Source organism: Cricetulus griseus, chromosome 9 (genome assembly GCF_003668045.3).
Source record: "Cricetulus griseus strain 17A/GY chromosome 9, alternate assembly CriGri-PICRH-1.0, whole genome shotgun sequence".
Lineage (NCBI taxonomy): Eukaryota > Metazoa > Chordata > Mammalia > Rodentia > Cricetidae > Cricetulus > Cricetulus griseus.
In genome coordinates this window covers 867445-889408 of record NC_048602.1, presented here as the reverse complement: position 1 = coordinate 889408, position 21964 = coordinate 867445, and the positions used below count along the sequence as shown (strand labels likewise).

Here is a 21964-nt window from a genome sequence, read left to right as displayed (position 1 = left end):
GACCAAAACATCTCAGTAGAATGAAAACGTAGCCAAACTCCCCTAACCCTGCACAGCATGGAGGAACACGCGGCTCTCTGGAGGGTGGGCCTAAGGAGCCTTTTCCACTTCTGACACTGGGCACAGCGGCCTGCCTCCCCTACCCAGGGGCCTTGTGAAGGGTCCAATGGTTCAGAAACTGCCTAAGACAGATTGCTTAGGAGATGGGCGTGTGTCACGGGGCTCTCTGGCGCCCCCTATAGTCATCCCACCCAAACAGAGAAGTGGCTTTCTCTCCTTGCCTGTGTGTGTGTGAATTGTTGCTGGTTGAAGGGCCACCTGAAGATGAACGGGAAAGTTGAGGAGCCTGTCCCCGCAGTGTCCTGCCGAGGCTCCCCGCTGAGAGAAGAGTGTGAGGGGTGAGGGAGTGTTGTGGCATGAATTAACATAATGACTCAAAACTGCACTAATGTTTCACAGCTTTTCGTTTTTATTAGCAATACCAAGATAACTTATTGAAGCATTTTTAGTATTGTTTTACATTCCATTCATAAATGACCTAACTTGTAACTCAGCATACAGCACACGGAAAGATAGAGCTTGACACTTATGCAGGAACTACAATTATGATAACTTACATGCCTTCATTACCAGGAACACCTTAATATATCTTCTAATTATTTCAACAACAGTCTATTCCAAAGCACAGGGTAACCTGGTACACGTTTACACATTTCTCTTCAATCGCCATTTTTGAGTTGTGAATGTCAAAGTGCTGTTCACTGGGGTTTTACTGTCACCTGTTCCTGGTTAATACGACGACCTGACACAATATTAAACTAGCAATATTTCTGCTTAAATACTATGGAGAAAGATAATTACTGCACTTTTTTGTATTCTTCTAAAGTGTTACAAAATACATGACAATCAGACACAAGCAAGGAATGCTGAGACTATCATGGGGCCCGGTCCTGGGAGCTCAGGTGAGCTGGCAGGACACACACACACACGCACACACACACACACGCACACGCACACGCACACGCACACGCACACGCACACGCACACGCACACGCACACACACATGCACACTGCTCCCAGCCAGGTTTTCATTGATCCAGGAACCTGCCACCCACCAGGATTTGCCACTTGGGATTTGTGACATGAAGAATCTCTCCCACTCAGGTTCCTAAGCATTTACATCCATTACTACCAGGAAACATGGGGGCGGGGCGCAACGGTTTTAGCCGCTCTGACTCTACACAGACTGTAGGCTGGTGTGCTGTGTGCACACACATACCTGTGCCGGTAGGTAGGAACTATTTACTCAAAACATATGTGTATATGTTCTTCTGTTGACTTTGCACAGTTAACAAGCTGCAGATAAACCATGAAGGAGCACGAACAGACAAGGGGAAGTCCAGACAGAGTGACTAGGACATGGGGTTGTCACTTACCTGAAAGAAAACGTGTAATTTTATTAATCCAGAAACTGTTTGGGGCTAGAGGTGCCTGAAGGTGAGGGCAGGGCCATAGTCCCTATTATTTAACAGAAGGATGACAATAAAGTCATATTTATAAAACTTGGTCTTTCTGTCTCTGACTAAAGCGGGAATAGGCTACGTGATTAGAGCAAGCTAGCAATTAGGTATAGACGTATGGTTGATCAGCACTAAGTAATAGGATATAATTACTACCTTATTTGAAACCTGGGCTTTGCATACAAAATCTGAAAAGGAAGGGAAGGAGGGAGGGAGGGAGGGAAGAAGGAAACAAAAATGAAAGAAGCATCCTGGTCCCTTCTGCAGCTGACATGTGACCTGAGTCTAGATACATGGATGTCATCTCCAAGCATCACTGCCATTCAGCAGACTAATGAAGCCGATGCCAAAGCTATAGCGCAGGCCTCCTGTCCCCACTGTCACACACCAACAGAGTAAAGAGGAGAAGAGTTTGGATTCCACCAGGATATGTCTGTTCTGACTCTCCTCAACCCTCCTCCCTGATCCCAATCTTAACTCATTATCAGAGAAGAGAAATATACAGATTTTTTTAAAACAAAAAACACTTGGCTGCGATTCCTTGGGTTTTGTGCAATCCCAAAAGAAATATGTATGCAGCCACCAAGATGAACTCTACCAGACTTTTCTCCTATTTCAGAGGCAATGTTGATTCAGACAGTAGCTTTTGGAGCCAGAACGATGCAGCAAAAGGCAAGAAACATAAACAAGGCTAAATGTCACCAGTGTTTGCCGACTCTCAGACACCATCCATTTGTTTGTTCTGAAATGACGAGTGGACCATTTGGCAAACACAATGGCATCCCCACAACAGTTCTGTCATCCTGCCGTGCAAACGACATCACACCAGTCCCATCCCCTTTCATTTAAAAGAGAGGGAAGGAGAGGGAAGGATACTGTGAGATTCGGTGGAAAGAGCTGTCCTCAGAGGGCTGTCTCTGTGTTATTCATGGCACCGCTACACAGCTCTGGGTGAGGACAGAGGAGAGCCTCCCAGTGTGCCAATGTCAGTAGGAGACCCAACCTATGGGATGCCACCTGTGACTGGTCCAGCCAGCCAGACACAGACTCTATAAGTCAGGTGTGAGGTCCCCAGCAGGGCCAGACAAGCACAAGGTGATGATTTCCCCAGAACTTAGGAGGCTCCGCCCTTGCATTTTTCAGGAGGTCAAATGGCCCTTCGGACCAGGAATACACTATGCCTGGGAATGGGCTGGACCACAGAGTCTGAGACAAATTTGAAAATGGTCAAATTGGGTGAGGACAGAGAGGGGAACACGGTGCCTTGTCCAGCCTCTCCAGGCTCCTGGGGCTCTCAGCAAAGCATCGAAACCCTGGCTAGGGCAGCAAGGACCCCTCAGCTCTCTCCACTCTCCCCGGGATTGGCTCCATTTTGTCTAGGCACCCACATACTTTGTAGAATGGGATTTGGTGGCTATTAACCCGTTTCATTTTCCTAATGTAACCTACTAGATTCAGGGACATAGAACATAACAAGTACCACCGGAAATGCATTACAACCTATGCTCAGGTGTCTGTATGCCTTATATTTGACATTTGTGGTGCTTCGTAAACCAGTGACATACTGGCCAACTTATGTCAGTTTGACACAGGCTAGATTTATCTGTGAGGAGGGAACCCCAACTGAGAAAATGTCTCCATAAGATCTGGCTGTGGGCAAGTCTGGAAAGCATTTTCTTAATTAGTGATTGATAGGGGTGGCCCAGCCCATTGTGAGTGGTGCCATCTCTGGGTTGGTGGTCCTGGGTCCTATAAGAAATCGGGCTGAGCAAACCATGAGGAGCAAGCCAGTAAGCAGCTCCCCTCCATGGCCTCTACATCAGCTCCTGCCTCCAAGTTCCTGCCTGCTTGAGTTCCTGTCCTGACTTCCCTCAGTGATGGTCTGTTATCTGGAAATGTAAGCTAAAATAAACCCTTTCCTCCCTAAGTTCCTTTTTAGTCATGGTATTTCATTGCAGCAATAGAAATCCAACCCTAACTAAACAGCTGCCTTGGGGTTCTCTACCTGGCCACAGGCCTTAGTCAATTCTTGGAAAAAAAAAAAAAGACAAGGAGATGGGACTATGGAAACAGCTGGGCTGGTATTATCACAACGATGAGTTTCCTGTGCACTGACTGATGTAGGGGCATGAGGAAACAAAACTCTTCCATCACACTGACGTCATCTCAGTGCTAACGGGCCAAGGGCAACTTAAAGACGTTGGGATATACCATCACCTCTTTGCTGCACCTTTAGGTGGATGTTCCTCTGTGCTGGGGGCATCTGCCCCAGGCTCTTAGGCATTTGCCATCTTAACTCCTCCCTGGAGAACCAGCTGTGCTGAAGCTAAGTCACAGCTGCTCCATCTCTTTGGCCTGTGGTGTGGTGAGGAGACGGGAAGGGGTACCCCTCTGGAAGCCCTCACACGTCCCCGGCTTCCTCTGGAAGGTCTGCTTGGCAGGCGGGGTCCTGCACTGGCTGGCAGAAGTCCTGCCTACATCATCTCTCTGTCCACTGGGACAGTGGAGGGCAGGTTTCTCCACCTCTCACTCTTACAATGACCCCGGAGCATATCCCTTCTTACAGTAGAGCAGGGGCCACCAATTTCTAGCCTCTCCGGTTCCAGCCTGTCCCTTGCTTGAATTCATAAAGTTTCACTGGCACATAGTCACACCGTCTACAGCTTCTTTAGCGTCATCAGACAGAGCAGAGTGAAAATGAGAGGGCTCCCATGACTCGTTGCATTTACAATCTAGCCCTTTGGAAAATATGGGTTGACCTAGGCTCTAGGCTGCATAGCTGAAAAAAATGGTGGATATTTTCAAACTGCCAATGAATGCAGAGACATCACAGTGAGACGGAAGTCACCTTTTCAGATAGTTTGGTTTGGTTACTGTGTTTTATCCCATTACATCATACGTTTCAGAATGCATGATGTAACGAGGTTTTGATATTGCCGCTTTGGTGTGGGAGGTAGGTCTCCATTCTCTCATCCTTGTAAAACCCAGTGGACTTTCATTCCACTATTTGGATTGAGGCAGTGTTGGAATTCACTGAGAATAAGGCATTGGGAATATTCCTGTTGGTGGCCTTGCCTTCCCACTGACTTCCTCCATTCATCAGGGGCTCACTTGACCTGACAGCTACTGTTCTCATCACCACCATCCACATGTTGAGGGATCCTCCACATGGGACGAGGCTTCCTTGAGTGGTAGCAACTCCAGGGCAGAGCTAAAGGTAGAGGAATTATGCTTTTTTTATTTCTTTTCTTTTCTTTTTTTTTTTTTTTCGAGACCAGAGTTTCTCTGTATTGCTTTGGAGCCTGTCCTGGAACTCATTCTTTCCTGCCCCTTAACTTGACAAGAATTTTGTGTCATCTGTCCTAGCCATGAGGACTCAGAAAAGGACAATGAAAATCATGTTTGAGAAAGCTAGCACAGAAATTCTAGGCAGCTCTGACTGGTTGCCTCAGTTTCAAAAAGCAAGGTTGGGGTGGTCTAGTTGATTCCACACACACACACACACAAGCCATGGGTCTTCATTGTTTCTGTGTTGTGATCTCCAGGTGTTCTACTCTATAGACTGACTGCACTGTGTGTGTGTGTGTGTGTGTGTGTGTGTGTGTGTGTGTGTGTGTGTGTGTGCCTCCCACATTCTCCTGGATCTCTCAGCAACACTTGCACAGTAGATCCTCTGGTTGGACAAGGAGCCTGTCTGCCCTGCCTGCCAGTGGATGGACACAGCTCTAGTCCTCACTTGGCCCCCTCAAATCCTGGTGTGGGGCCTGTTCTGTTGCAAAGCCGAGGTCAGTTCCACTCTAATGACAAGAAGGGCAAAACTTTCTGGTGGCCCTTCTTTCCCCTTTTTACACTGTGCAACGGAAGAGGGGAGTGTGGGACATCCCTGGATTCTAAACGTCACCTCCAGAAGCTATAAAGTTTTGGCCAGAATAGGATGTCGTGTAAGGAGATCAGACCAGTGGGACCTAATAAACTGCCCTCCAACTGATTCTGAGATGACTCAGGATCTCCCATAGGCCCGTCTAGAACAAGTCCCCGACACACCAGCCTCCAAGCAAGGTCCTTCTGAAAAGTTACTATCCCGCCCTCTATATGGTCCTTACCATGGGACTCTCATCATGAAAGAGGATGGAACAGCCTCTTTACCAGCTTTCTCTGCTGCAGCCAAGTCAGAATGTAGTTACAAATGGCAAGTGCAACTGACCAGGACTTCAGGTCTAAACACTTGGGGACTTAGGACCAAAGTTCTCCAAGTTAGGAAGCAACAGGGCAGTAATTAACGTATCACCTGGGTGAACAACTTTCAATACACAGTCCTACATACACTTGGAGAAAAGACACATTTTAGGATTTGCTGGTGGGCTCAAAAGGGGTTCCTGATTCTGTGGGGGTCTGTCTATGTGACACAGGCAAAGTGGTTACCGCTTAGTTTTCGAGTACTCTTTACATTGTGGGAGAAAGGAGTTCTTCCTTACACAGAAGAACTTGAATTACAGCCACCAGAGTTTCTATGGCATCCAAGTGGGATTCAAGACTCACTGACCCGATGAAACGAGGCTCTAAACTCTGGGATAAGAAATCTGGGAATAAGGCATAGACTGGGCAAAACCCAGCTCCATGAGGAAGCCTAGCTGCTGGCTGGGCCTGTTTGCAAAGTCACATCTACTTCAAGTGGGACAGAGAAGACATAAAGGTTGGGGATAATTTAGGGCCCATGCCTTGAAGCTGATGGTAGTTGGGAACTTAGAATCTGCAGACTGTTTCAAGCAAGAGAGAAAACTAGACTGAGGAAGGGAAAATTGCATGTGTTTCCCTCTGAAATACCAATCCTCAGCCAGGATGACTACAGCTTTTCTGGGTTCTAGGACACCACCATACCCAGCAAGGCTATGAGATTATAATTTATTATGCTGGGCCTGATTCCTGGGGACCAGAAGACAGGAAGAGACATCCCACCCACTACCAAGCCACAGCAGAAGCTTCTAGAAGAAATGGGGCCAATTAAAATACAGAAGTGATGCTCTCTGAAAACAGGTGGCCAGTGGCCAGAATGAGGGTTGGTATTTCAGTCTAAGGAGCTGGACCCTTCACTGGGGAAGCCACCAAAAATGCCCTCCTACCTCACTGGCCCAAAGGAGATGGGCGTGGCTGGCATCCCTAGGTCTGTTGCCTAAGAAGTTGACTGAACAGTGTTTTCCATACCATGGGAATGTTACATGATTGGCCTGAGCAGATGTCTGGGGAGGGTTAGAAACTCCTGCCAGCTCTGCCAAATCTCAGGGGGCCCGGTACCTCCCTTCTCCATGTTGCCCCCTCCACCAAAGGCAGGGTGTAAAAGGACACCATTGAACAAGCTTCCTCAAGGCAGGCAGACTTTCTTCCTCACTGATAGGAAGATGAGAAAATTAACGGGGGTAAGACCCGCTCATTGCAACAATAATGAGCTTATGCACATGCCAGGATTTGATCTTTTCTGATGCGTAGATTCCTGGAAGGAACCATGGTCCTATGAAGGTAACTGAAAGAACTGAAAATAGACTTCAAAAAAAAATCCTCAAACAACAACAATAATAATAATTATAAAACCACCGCAACCAAACTTTAAAAAAAAAATAAAAGAAAGAAAAGAAAAAGATTTAAATACCATTCTGTTCAGAAAGGGGGTGGGGAACTGAACAGACATAAATCCCTTCCCTTCTTTTAAATATTGTTTTTCACAGCTTCGAGAGTAATGAATTGCACATGGTTAAAAATAGATCCGGGGTACTGGCTAATGGGGCTGTGTGAATCATTCAGTGTAAGGAACCATCAATATTTTTTTGAGCTGTCATAAATCCATTTAGTGATTTTTGACAATTCAAAAAGGTATTTCTGACTGCTTGATTCCCTTCTTAGTGAATTAGGGAATGACAGAGAAACAAAAAGAACTTTATCGATTTAGATTATAAACAGCCTAGCTTCATGTCTTCCGCTCTGTGCAGAGGGAAAACAGGAAGCTGGGGTTCAGAAATGTCCCCTCGTGCCCTCCTGCTTCCTTTCACAGAAGAAAGGGGGAAATCTCAGAACTTCATTCATAAATTAGATGGCACACCCCTGCTGCTTGTCTGTAGCGGGATCTCTGTGGTGGGGGTTCACAGGGAACAGTAACACGGAGCCCCTCTTTGCGGGTCAGACTTCCACGCATGAACACCTGGGAGCCAAGGACCTGATGCTGACCCTCCCTGCCCAGCCCGACACCCATTCGACCCAACTCAGGTTTAGTGTTGTGCTTTGTAAAATCTGGAATTCCCATGGGGTAACAATATTCTTCAAAAAGGGAGAGAGATGCTGATTCACAAGATCACACAGGACGACGAACAGACAGGCTAGACAGACAGACACGTACAGAAGGCAACAACAGCAGAAGGCCAAAGTCACAGTAACTGCCATTTGATAGTCACAGGTGAGTCACAAACATCTCGAAGCCATCTCCCTAATCTGGAGAGACAGGCCCTCCTCGACACAGTTAGTGTGATGTTTTTAGTATCCTCTAAGTCAATCAAAGGAGCCTAGAGAAGTAGATTTGGCTTGGAAAAGAAATACACAATTCTCTTTAGGCATCTTTTTTTTTTTTTTTCAAGAGTTAAAATTCTGGGAAGTTTGCAAGTCACCAATTTTGTTTTTGTTTTTGCTTTTTTTAAGGTGAATTTTCTTTCCCTCCTCAAGTTATAGGTGAAAAATGAGAGGAGAGCTCATACTGTCTCCTTCCCATGCCTCTGTTCAGGCCTTGCACAGAAAGCTGGACCCCAAAAATAATGAGACTTGACTTTTGTGATTGTCTACACTGCATACATAGCACTGGCTTTTTGTTTTTGTTTTTTTGTTTTGTTTTGTTTTTTTAGGTTCAGTTGAAAATTTACTAATGGGTATGTCAACCCCATTTTTTGTTGTTTTTAGTTTAGTTTTGTTTTGTTTTTAATGCACAATTTAACAGTGATGTTTTTGGGGAAGTGAACTGAAGGAAGAGGATTCTAAAACTTACCACACAAGTCTGGCCTCTTGATACATCCAGAATTTGCTGTGCTGCTTGCAAGCCCGTTAAAGGCTGCTAAGCCATCGGCGCTGTAGGCCCTGAGGACCGACAGCATGCTCATGGGTTTCTCCAACCCTGGGGGACCCCGCTCCGGCTTTGGCAGCACCGCCGAGGGGTCCTGGGCAGGAAGGAGGCCTGGGTTGTGCCACTGTTCCTCTGATGGCTGGGCTAAAGGTGAGACCAGTCCCTGGATGGGCTGGGAGGCGCCCGGGGGCAGCAGGCAGTCCACGCCCTCCTTGCTGCCATCCTTGCTGAGAGCAGACAGTGGCTTGCTCATCATTTCTGGTTCGGTATCAATCTCCTCATCCTCGTTGTTTTCTCCCTTGGAGGAGTCCATGTCCTCGGAGGAGGCAGTATCAGAGAGATCATCAGTAGTGTTTTTATTTGTGGTTTCCGGGATCAGGAGTGGGGCGTCATCTTCCAGGTGGGGTTTCCCAGTGGGGTTCTTGTTGGAGCAGGAGCCGGGGGCCCCTGAGCCAACCATTGTGGGGTAAACGCCAAATTGTTTGTAGAAGTCAGATGGAAAGGTACAAAAGGCAGGGTCCATGTGGCTGGGCCACTGACCGCTTTTCTGGTCCCCTAGAGTCTCTTTGGCCGGTCCTTGGGCCATCTTCTCGGGAGCAGAGTCTAGAGCACCACCGACAGTGCTAGATAAGACCATCTCTTTGTTTGATTGTACGGAGGGCGACACAGAGACCTTGCTGGCCTCCCGCACCTGCTCTTTGCAGTTGGCTGTCACCCCCGCGGGGTGATCTTTGCGTTTTGCTTTGCCCAGGTGGTTGGCCTGGAGGTGAAGGGCCATGAGCTCCATGGAGGACGTCGTGAATGCACAGAACAAGCAGCCGTGCCATGCGATGCTGTCTTGCATGGTCACGGAGGAGCCGGGGAGTGCGGTGGCGTCGGGCCGCACCGACAAGTCCAGGGGCTCGTACTGAGATTTCTCCGACTTTCTCTGGGAGGGCTTCCCGCTGGCTCTCTCCTCTCCACCATCCGCAGCGTGGGCTTTCACAGGATGGGCATCAGATGGGACCTTGTCTTTCGCGTCCTTCTTCTTCAGAGAGCTGAGGACAAAGCTGTCCATGAATGCCTGCAGGGACCCTTGGAAATTCACGCCGTTGCTCACGATGCTTTGATAAGCCCTTCCAATCTCTGAGAAGTGCGAGCTTTTGGAAGGAAGGTCGGAGCCTTTTAGAGCATCAGAAGACAGCTCCGAGGACATGCCAGTGGGCTGCCCTGAGTGATCTCCGGAGGAGAGCATGCCCGATGTCCACTGCTGAGAGGCAGGACCACCTCGGAAGTCGATTCCGGGGAGACCCTTCAAAGCCCCCCGCAGGATGTCTGGCCTGATAAACAAAGGCGCTTTGCTGGAGGTCTCATCTTTGTGCTCTTGGTTCGGGGGCTGTCCTGACAGTGGCCCGGCTCCGTTCTGTCGCTCCCGATGGTGTCGTTCTAGGTGATACTTCAGAGATGCTGACTGGGTGCCAGCGTAGTCACAGTGAGGACACTTGTAGGGTTTCTCACCTGCAAGATATCGATGGAAGAGAAAAACCAAGTGTTTATCTCATTTTTGGTGTGCAGAACAAGGCTACAAGGATCAACATTTGTTCTTTGAAACAAAGCAGCCCAAACTAATAATTAGCTAGAGAACGACTGTTTTTAATAGAAGAATAATTTGTGCTCTTAAGCTTTTTTAATGATTTTGTACCATTGGGGACTATTGAGGGATGACACACTATCTACACACAATTAGCTATCTTTTTCTTTATCTAACATGTGAGAACGGCTGTAGATTTAAAGGCTATGATTATGAAAATTAAGCATAATAATTTCGACCACAGTGATCATTAAAAGTAGAAGTTTAAAGAGACGGGGTATGTAACAAATGAGTGGCTTCGAATATTTTGTGTATACAAGAGCGCTAGAATTTGTTTAAATTATACACATGGAAACCATTTTTAAACCTAAAAATTCTATGGCACTGTTACGCAAGACTGAAATGAATGATTTAAGCCTTGCTCCACAGTAAATCATGGATATAATTAGCAAATGGCATTCCGCACAAGCAATTCATCATTATTTGGAGGGCACCATTCCAGACGGGCTCTGATATCTGCAGACCTGCTGCACTGTCTCTAAATAAAGAACTATAAATACCGATTCTATAAAATATTAATATCATTACAGTGCAGCGTGATGGCGGGATGTAAAGACATATTGTTAAGATGAAAAGCAGCCGATAAAACTTAAGAGAAAAAGGAGGAGTAATAAAAGGCACCGAGTATATTTAGTTTCTGGATTTGAAATTAACATTATCTACTGGTCTTTGTCGAGCCTAAAATTTGTACTAATGGCAGTCCTGACGCTGAGGTAGTAAGCTGTGTAATTTACCTGTAATGGGCGCTTTCTGGAGAACAAAAATAGCTTTAAAGTGTGTTTTGGAACATGTAAGATTATTTTCATGAATTAAATATTTATTTGAATCCCAACACCCAACGTCTATTGTTCTTTGTGTGATGAAGAGGGAGACCCTTAACAGACAACTTGCATGCAGGGCAGAGGAGAAGGGAAATGAATGTGGATTTAAACACAGTCCCAGGACTTGCAGGCAAGACTGGGTCTTTTCTAGACTTCACATCCAGAAAGCCCTGGGGAAGAGAGGAGTAGTAATGATAGCTCACAGTTCTCTGTAAAAATCTACAACCGTCTCTCCTAGGAAACTTAAGCCCTGTCCCCTCCCGACCCCCAACCCACATCCCGTCCCCATCCGCTCGTCCTGTGTTCTGTCTCTGAAAACATGTCACTGCATCTAGTATTGGGAATACCATGCAGAGGCTCCCGACTCTCAAAGCTGAGGGTGTTCCGGGGCTATTTGGAACAGGAACACGGATGGCCCAGAGACGCTGAGCAGGAGACACCGTGTGGACTGTGTGCTTGACCTAAGGGACACTCCACCTCCCTCAAATGAGGGCACCAAGAGCTCTTAATGCCTGCCACAAGCAGCTGAGGCCTCCCTGGCCACTTCTGTGCCCTTTGGGTCTAGGTTTCTCCACAGCTGTCTTGGCTGCATCAAACCTATAAGCATGGGGCTGGAGGGATGGCTCAGCAGTTAAAGAGCACCGGCTGCTCTCCCAGGGGCCCTGAGTTAAGTTCCCAGCATCCACAGAGTGGCTCACAGTCTTTTGTAACTCCAGTTCCAAATGACCCAGCGCCCTCTTCTGGCCTATGTTGGCATTGCATGCTCATGGTGAGTGCACACACACACACACACACACACACACACACACACACACACACTCATATAAGCAAAATAAAAATAAATATTAAAAAAAACTGTAGACATAGAGAGGCAGACTTCACATTCATAAGGTCCATTTCTCTACTTTGGGATTCAGGCACCCAAGTGGCACTGCTGTATGGACAGGGAATTTCTGGCAATATGAAGTGTATCTGCCCAGCTCATGTCCCAGCTGACTCCATTTGCCCAAGCCTAGTGGCTAGGTCCGGTGAGGGGGTAGGCATGGGGAACATGTGTGGAATCCCAGACCAGAAACCCAGGATTCCGATTCACAGGTCAGTGCAGTCTGGGTAGGAGTGTGCAGCAAGTGGACAGACACTTGCTCTCCTCAGTCACAGGCCTGAGATGAGCAGGTACCTGAGATGCTGGAACTGTTCATAAAAGCACCTGGAAGTGATAGAGCATGTCTGATTGAGGGTCTATAGACAAAGCATGGTAGGAGACTTGACTCGAGCCTGAGGCGGCCAGGGCAGGACCTCAGGGATATACAGAGGATGAGTGCTTATATTTCCCAGGACTACGTGTTTGAACTGCATGCCGGGGTGTTGCTTCTCAGCTCACCCTGTGCAAGGCAAACAGCAGGGAGTCCGGGAAGACACCAGTGCTGGTTCCCAAGGTCTGGGATGGGGACCGGAGGCTGGCATTTGTACAAAGCGCAGTTTGCTCATAATTCTGGCATGCATACTTTCTGCGAGGACATTTCTTTGCAAAAACCATCATGGAGCTGCCTGGGAGGCTTTAACAGGTACTGGCTCTCTCACCCCATTCTGAACTAAAAGTACCAGCAGGGCTCTTGGTTTTTCCAAACTCCTTAGGAGCCCTTCTGCATTGCCTGCATGGGGGGGGCATGGTATAACCCCCTAAGAAACACCTCACAGTGAGAACCACACCGCATCTTTGCATGTAAGACAAGCTAGACCCCCGTGAGGTATGTGGAGAGTCTGAAATGGAGACTGGACACTCACGCTTCTCTGTGCTCCACAGACATGAGATCCTATCTTGGGACGCTTGCTCTCTCGGCCTGTAATGTGAGATTTTAGAGCATGTGTCCCTTGAGGCGTCTCAACTCATATCAAGTGTTACACCAAGCCTCCAGAAGGGGCCAGAGAACTGTGTGTACGCACACACCCATCCAGAAACGTGCACGTTTGCACACGTACATCTGAATGAATGGATGGATGTGTGAATGAGCATCTCCCTGGGAACTGGATAAGAAGTAAAGACCAGACCCCTCCCTTTACTCCATGCTCTTGGGAAAGACATCTCTCTCACACACAACCAGGGCAGCATCTCTAAACTGCAGAAGAGGCCTTGGTTTGCTCTGACCCAGGACAGAGAAGCTATTGCTAGAAAGCAAAAGGGTCCACTTAAACAGGCCTAAGACCACAGAGCTTCCTCCTGGATTTTCTTGTTCTTTTCTTTTAGATTTATTTATTTATTTATTTATTTATTTATTTATTTATTTATTTATTGCTTCTCTGTATTGCTTTGGAGGCTGTCCTGGAACTGGAGCTGAAGACCAGGCTGGCCTCGAACTCACAGAGACCCACCTGCCTCTGCCTCCCAAGTACTGGGATTAAAGGCGTGTGCCACCAACACCCAACCTAGATTTACTTTTATTATGTGTGTCTACGTGATTGAGTGTGAGTGTGTGTGTGTGTGTGAGTGTGTGTGTGTGTGTGTGTGTGTGTGTGTGTGTGTGTGTGAGTGTAGTACACTAGGAGGCCAAAGGCCAGAGACCCAGAATCTCCTGCAACTGGAATTATAGGCAGTTTTGAGCTGCCGAGTGGGGGCTGGGAAGGAGAATTTGGGACCTCTGAAAGCAGCAAGCACTCTTAACCACTTAGCCATCTCTCTAGCCCCTTCCTCTGGGATTTTCAGGGGTTGTTTTGGCTGTACGGGTTCAGAGAGCCCCCCCTTGCCCTCTGGGGTCTTTTCTCTCTCCATTCCATGCACCATTTGAATCTGACTGGGTCCTGAAGGACTTTTGCTAGGGCAGCCACTTCCTGCCTCCCGACGAGGAAATACTCCAGAGTGATGATGGGGTAACACTTAAAGAAAAAAAAAAAAGCTTCTTGGTTTAGGGTTTTTCATAATTTTTAAGTGGTTTGGAAAACTTTGGCCCTAACCTTCTGGTGGATGTGCTGATGTCTTTCCTGCTTCCTGGGCTTCCAGAGAGAGGCATAGCCCCTGAAGGGTGATGTTCTAGCCAGGCAGACCTAGGAGACGGCAGTGATGTGTGGGGGGGTAGGAACCTTGGGCTTTATGTTCCACTAGAAGCACCCCAGCTGTTCCCCACATGCATTCTTTCCCCAAAGGAGGCATTTGGGTGTGCTCAGGAGGCAAACTTCGCACAACATTGGCCTGGATGGATTCGGGTAAGAAATGACAAGGAAAATCATATCAGCAAGTTTAGTAGTAGCTCGGAGGGATGGCCTAGGTCCCTCCTCTGTTTGGCCAGAAAGCAAATGCTGAGTCCACCTGTACTGAACAGCTTAGTGGTCAAAGCCACTGCATCTGGACACATTCTTTCTTCAGGCTACGCTCTGGGCTGACGGTGACAAGTCCCAAGCTGCCGACATGGGCAGAATTCTGCAAGAAGCCAAGCAGTGGGTATTGTCCAGTTTCTCCCAACTGAGGTCTGACTCTGTTGGAGACACGGACGGTCATTCCCTGTGCAGCTGGGTGTCACAGGTAACCTCGGACCCTGTCAGAAGCTCTGTCTATTTGAATGATTGGCCACTTAAGTCACAAAATGAGTCGAACTCTCCTAGGGGAATCCCTCAGACTGCCCCAGGCTTTGCTGGGGGTTGTGAGTCCTCCAGCCACCTCCGTGGTGTTTGGGATTCTCAGTTCCTGCATCTGCTTGTAGCAAGCAGCTGCACACCCCTGCCTTCTGAGCAAATCAAAAGCAGTGGGGAGGCAGGGTGAAGGCTTCCACTCAGCTTTAGCCCTCTGAGAGAGCCCAAATCTCTGATTTTCTGAGATCGTCTCCTATCCAGATGCTCACATACCTACCTTTGTTTATAAACTACTGTCTCACTTTAGAACGTCAGACACTCAGAGGGCCATGATACCCTGGCTTGAAGAATGAGTCTGCAATAGGAAGCTAACTCAAAACCTGTGCCTTAATACAAAGATGTCCCAACATTAGGCTGTCCACACACCGGGGGGGGGGGGAGAAGGTAGTAACATTCATGACTCTCTCACAATGTTTTTTAAAGGAATACAATATATTTCTAGAATACAATATATTTCTAGAAAAGAGAGTTTGGCTAAATAAGACATAATACATTTAAAAAATAATCAGTTCATCATTTTGGTGGAATAACGAACATATTGGAAACATCTTAGAATTCAGCCAAAATTCTCACCAGTGTGTAGCATGAAATATATATTCAATTTTGGAATTTCATTGATAACTTCCTCCTCTTCATTAGACTGGAAGCTTTTAGAAGTATGTGACTGGTGGTGGTTTAATCACTACTTTGTACCTATTTTTCCATGGCCGTATTAAATTTTTTAATACAAGGTCTCTCTGTGTAGCCCATGAAGGCCTTGAACTCATGTGACTCGGACCTCAGCCCCTGAGTGCTGGAATGGCAGGTGTACACAACTACACCCAGAATAACACACACACACACACACACACACACACACACACACACGCGCGCGCGCGCATCTACATACATCTACATATATACACACATGTATACATATATGTATATCCGGAATAAAAAACATACCCAGATCTTTTATTTATCTCAACAACTACTTTTCATCTCAAAATTCCACAGGAACTCTCACTTTCCCTGGGGAGCTATTTTATAAGTATGCAGGACAAGAGTCCAATAACACCTCTCCAAAATAACAAACAAATAAATAGATATGTATATACAGATACACAGCACTCTGTTTGGAAACACCTTTGCTATTCTTTTGAGAAGTGGTTTGAGTGCCTTACTTTTTTTTCTTTTTTTTTTTTTTTTTGCTAAATTTCTAAAAGGGTTTTCACTTTTAAATTGAGTCACTGAATATTCTCCAGCATTGCAATCTCTTTTGGATATTTATTTAGTCTTCTTACATGTCTTTACTTAGTTAATACCAGGAGAGATAAATACGGTGGTGCCTTTGCAGCGAAGCTTCAGTACATTAATATAAATTGTACACTAATTCCCCCAAAGCATATATACGTTGTAAACCTGAAGACTTTTCACACAGCTGCTTATTGCTAAACACTGCCTTGTCCAGAAGGGGACAATCTGTGTCTCTAATTGCTGTCACTGAAGCCGAGATTCATTATGTGACTTTCCCATTAAAATGTGAGCATTAATTTGTATAATGAAATATCACCCACTGCAGTGTTCATTAGCCATGCCCTACTGTATACGCCACGTTGTTAGCTACCTAGAAACTGTAGTTAATTTCACTAATGGATATTTCCCTACTTAGTGTTTGCTAGAAAATTTATACTGTAACATTACCTCTTAAACTTTTAAGGAAATTTAAATTCAATCAATTATTTTCCACCAAAGTTTGGGATGTCATTAAAGGCGGGAAGAGCAGCCATGAGGGACGACGGGAGAACAAAAATGGGCTTTTAGTTTGTCTTAGAGACAGAAGAACGGCATTTTAGATCCAAACAAAAAAGAAAGAGGGAGATGTCTCCTTTTGGAGACATTGTTCCTCTTTCCTGTCTTGGCTCGGATGGCTGTTCTGGGATGAAGGATGACAGCAGACACTCCCCACTCCCCGTTGGAGGAGGAGATAGAAAAGAGCAGCCCCATCTAATCCAACTTGTTCTGGGACAGGTGTTCATGGAACTTTCTGTGTTTGTGGTGTGTTGCGGCAGCTGGCTAGCTCATGTGGGCAAAGGCAGACGAAAGCCACTGGCATCCCTAGCAGGCGGGACTCAGGACACCACTGGGAGGGGAGAGTAATCTCCATAGTGCTGTCCTGCAAAGAGACGCTCATACTCACTGGCAGCTACCTTGCCCTGCAACTTTTTCCAGAGATCTGAGCCCCCGAAGAGCCTACAGTGGTCATCCCCTGCCTCATACTTCCCTATGCTCAATGTGCTGGTGGAGAAACTGAGGCACACGGGGTCAAGGATCCCTGGCCTGGTTCCAGTCAGAGCTAGGAGAGGAGAGGCCGTATGTCTCGCACTTCATGTTAGGTTACTTGGGGGTGGCATCCACACCACTTGTGAGTATAAGCCACTTCCTGCTCTCCTTGCAGGCTGTGGTGTAGACACGCTCTATCAAAGAAACGTCGTAGTAATTCCCTAAAGCAAGCATGAAATCCAGGCAGTGAGTACTATCAATGCAGAGAGCTGACAAAGGGAAAGCGCTCGAAGATGACAGTTCAGGAGAATAGCCCACTTTAGCTTGGAAGCCACAGGTTGGAGAGCAGCAAGTCCCTGAGCCTCCGTTTCCTTTCCTGCAACAGGGTGGTAGGAGGAACTCAGGTCACCAGTGTGCTGGGAGACTCAGTAGCAAAACTGTGTGCAGAGCTGAGCACTGGGCCATACATACACGGGAAGCTCAGAGAACGTACCAGCGAGTGGCTGTCCTGCTGCACAGATAGCCCAATAGCCCAGCAAGGTGACTCCCCTCCTCCAGACGGCTCTCCTATCCCTGTGGATCTAACCCCCTTTGAGGGTTACAAAGGAGAGCTCTCCTAGTATCCTCTAAGTGTGAAAGGGGACCTCATGCCTCACGACAAAGGACACTGTGGACAAGGGTGGGGCCTCCCTGTACCCCGGCCAGCCAGTCTCAGCTGCTATGTTACAGAAGCCGCTCTGAGCAAGGCAGCGGTGCTGGCAGGTGTGACCCAGAGACTGAGGCCTAGGCCACCTGACCACAGCTGAGCCCCCTGCATAACCACAACCATCCTCATGCCCAGTATCCCTGTGAAAAGGTCCCTACTCGGGGATGAGAACCAGTGTGCAAAGCACATCACCACCAGATTAATAAACCACCCACATAATTTGAGAGGGGGAAGGAAACTAAACTAATGAGATTTATTTTTAATTAGTTGCTGAACTTTAGGGCCTCCAAGTTTTTTGCAAGTGGGGTTGTTGATTACATTTCTCTGTAATGGTCGTAGCAGGGGCCGCAGCTCTTTGGTCTGGATCCACGGGCAGACAAGTCACCACAGTGAAGCTTACTTGTTGGTCCGCAGCCCGCAAAGCACTCATTACCCACTGGGGCTGGTGCCTCAATGGCAAACACACACCTCAGCTTCCCCGGGACCCATCCAGCACATGGATATAGGTGACCCTCCTGAGTGTCTCTCTGACACCCAACGTCCCACGGTGATCTTAGGGAGGGAGGCATAGAAGAGAAGGAACGGAGTCTGTGTGTACATGGCCAACGCTGGGATGGTGAGCCAGTCTCGGTGGCAGCCATGTCTCCTACCTACTGCATGTTAGTACCCAACGCTAGCAGATGCCTCTGCGGCCACTGGTGTTACACGTTCTCTTGACCTGGAGCTGCCATGGCCAAATATTTAGTTAAGGATTATTCTGGGTGTGTCTGTGAGAGTTTCTGGAGATTTAACTTGGACTCTTTAGATTTAGGAGATGGCTCTCCCGTGTGTGTGGGCCTCCTCCAATCTGGTGAAGGAAGCTGGGAATTTACTCTCTTTGCCTGGCTGTCTCTGAGCTAGAGTGCCTGTCTGTCTCAGGCAACTGGATCAGATTCAGATGGGCGTGTACAGTATTGGCTCTCCTGGGTCTCTGGAAAACCAACTGCAGATCTTGGACACCCCAGGCTCTGCAGTGGCATAAGCCAATTTCCTATTGATTCCGTCTGGTACGGTATCCCTTCATGATGGAGATGCATTATGACAGGTATATCTACTAGTCAACTTAGCCTCCATGAGAATGTCACATGGTGGAGTGAACTTACACAGACCCAGATGGCAAGAGGTCTGTCCCTTGATAGGTTCTCCATGAAATCCAGGGACATGGGAAACACAAGATAAACAGAACTGTGTCTTAAATGGCTGTGGCTCAGTAGACAGGAGGCCCTAAGTTCAACCCCCACTACTAAAGGAAAAGAAACCCAATGACACAGTTCTTTAGAGTTCCAATCATGGCTTCATGTGCTACTGGTGACAGTCAGTAGGTCAGTTCACACTTCCATTGCCGTAAAAATAAAATATGTGCTCCGTGTTGCAATTTCACTAGTTGGTAGGAATTTCCAGCTCCATTATACTTTTCTTTCCTTAGAGTCCCATGCTGCCCTGGAACTCATGACATTGCCTCGGCCTTTCTACCATCATCAGCCATCACCATACAGTCCGCCCCTGACAGAGATCCAGTGTTCACAAACGTGTCTGCGTCCCCTGAGAACTCTGATTCCTGCTTCCTTCCAGCTGTGCTGACTGGATCCGAATTCAAATCACAGCCCTTGAGCAATAGAAGGGAAACTGTCCAGACATGGGTGACCAGGTCACCAAGTCCCAATCCCCCACAGCAGAAATGCCCTGATTCCCACTCCTCCAAGTTGGGTGGCAAGGATGCTGCCTTAACAGGAGCCAGACTGGGTTGGGGAGACTCTCTGGGAGCGGAGTAACGCTAGGGACTCTAGGGTCCTGACGGTAGCCCCCATCACCCCACCTCCCCTAGCTACCTGCCGGCTCTTCTCAGCCCCCAGATGTTCAGAGCTGTCTGAATGCTGCCTCCACTCAGCGCCTCTCTAATAAACAGGTGTTGGGAGAAGAAGAGCAGTAATTAAGTTAATGCAGTGGAGAAAAGAAAGGAAAATGGTTTTTATCAGTCGATGTCACACGATCAAGGCTTCTAATAAAGATAGAGTACGATAGAAAAATACGGAGAATGGTTCCTCCTAGAGCCAAGCCAATTAAACCGTATTCATTGCACGTTGGGTTTTTAAATGCTCTCATATGTGTCCCTTACAGGAAGACTTTTAAGAGATGGCACTTGGACGTGCCCTCTCCTTTGCATGGCCGTCTGTCCTCCAGCCTTGCCATTTAGAAACATGGACACCCACGGGGCAAAGTGGAGGGCAGTTCACCCCAGCTCGACGGCCTGAGCCCAACATGAAATCATGTATTAACAAACTACCTTGGTTTTGATTTTTTTTTTTAATTATGTGTGTCCTGTACACTTTCACACTGTGGTGATGGGTGTTTACCTTGGTGGTTTCTAACGTGTAACACTCTCTGTTCTATTCAGACACACAAGTGTAAGTGCTTTTCAACCTCTTTGTTCTTAGATAAAAAGAAAATTGATCTCTATCTGGTTTCTATTCTGCTTTTCTAAACCCAGCAAATGCTGCTTCCGGGGGCAGGGTGGTGAAAATGTGGTGTTTCCATGGCTTCTTTCATTTTCTCCCTATGGAGGAAGTTTCTGGAATGCTGCTGCTGCTGTTGGCCCTGTCTTGCTTCTCCCTGTGTCCCAAACTTTACAAGTCTGTTGGGGTAAGAAACTAAAGTATCTCAAAGTTTAAAGCCTTAGGAAACAGCATCTGCCGGCTGCCGGCAGTTCACCAGACCTGCAGAAGTCTCCTCACCTGGCAATCGGGGGGTGTGGACCCTGGAAGTCACTCTCATCTCCTTGTTGACAGGCAGCAGGAACCTTTCCTGACCCTTGCTCCAAGTTGCACCCTTAACCCACAGGAAGCCACTTCTTCCCAGCAAACCAGCCCAGGGTGGTTAAGTTCAAGTGAGCTAAAAATCAGTCACAGGATACCCCTGGTCTAGAGTCCACGCCCCCATGCACTGCCCAGCAGTAATGCCCCACAGATTGCTTCCATGTCCTGAAAATCTTGATGCCCTCTAACCACCACCACCACCACTGCCGTTTAAATGCTGGGTAGGAAGATGACTGTGTTGATGTTAGTGTAAGCTGAGGAAACAAGGTGTCTGTGAGGATTCCCCAGGAGCCTGGCTACTTTCCCTAATGCACCACTACTTTGCTCATTTGGTAAATTTTTGTTTTCCCTGAGAACCAGGCTCTGCTACCCTCCTTGAGACACAGCTGGACAGACAGACAGAAGCCTCTGCTCTCATGGAACTCATACTATATAGTCAAGGAGAAAGACAATTACAAAATGCAAATGCTTGAGGATGCCAGATGGGGTGCGAGCTGCAGAGATGTGTGTCGGGGAGACAAAAGGAAGTTGAGCAAGAAGCAAGAGATGCCGAGATGCAGCTTAGAGGTCCCCTCTCCTCTCAGGGAAGAGGTCCCCAGGAATGCAGCCCTTGTAGCCATGCCATGGTGTCCGATGGATTCTCATGTCTCCTAGACAAGCGATGGCATTCCTTATTGACTTGGCTCTCCCATGCCACCTTATACAGAGCATAACAAGAAAAGGGTCACTCCCCTATGCCAGCATCCTCACACGCAAATTCAGTGTGTCCCTATAACTGGAGAGATGGCTCAGACAGTAAAGGCACTTGCTGCTAAGCCTGAAGACCTGAGTTCAATCCCAGGGAACCACATGGCCAGAGAGAACCAGCTTCAGCAGTTGTCCTCTGACTTCCTTCCACAGGCATGCTGTGCGCGCGTGCGTGCGCACACACACACACACGCACACGCACACGCACACGCACACGCACACGCACACACACACACACACACAAATTGCTAAATGAATGTAGGAAAAATAACTTCAGTACCCACCCACTCCTGCCAAGGTGTAAGGACCTCTTTTCAGGAACCCGGTTATGGAAATAGCAATGATAAAAATGGGACACTTGATGACCCTCACAAGTCCAAGGTTCTGCTTGGTGGGAATGATATCCACTGTAAGGAATGATGGAGCAAAATAAGGCTTTGCCCAACATGTTACGTTAACATCAAAGTCAAGCAGGGGCTGTGACGTATCTTCACTAGGGAGAGTGAGAGGCGGTCCCATAGTTGAGCTAAGTCCCCGAGATGAGGCCAGTGGCCGTGAGAAGGCCCTACAGCAGGGACGGGCATTCTGCACTGCAGGCCGAGGGAAAAGACAAGGGCTGAGGATGGGGCCAGGAGTGTGAAGCAGGTTGGATTGCAGCAAAGCTTTTGGGGAGATCAGTGGGACTCACTGCACAGACTTAAAACGTCCT

General features: G+C 47.6%; 1 protein-coding gene across 1 annotated transcript in view; it reads right to left on the bottom strand.

Annotated features, from left to right (window-relative positions):
- Positions 1 to 21964, bottom strand: part of LOC113837174 (zinc finger protein 536) — a 251204-nt gene that overhangs the window by 149079 nt on the left and 80161 nt on the right. Inside the window, exon 3 of the mRNA XM_035449240.1 lies at positions 8542 to 10113. Within this exon, the coding sequence (XP_035305131.1) occupies positions 8542 to 10113 (1572 nt within the window). The remainder of the gene's footprint in view (positions 1 to 8541; positions 10114 to 21964) is intronic.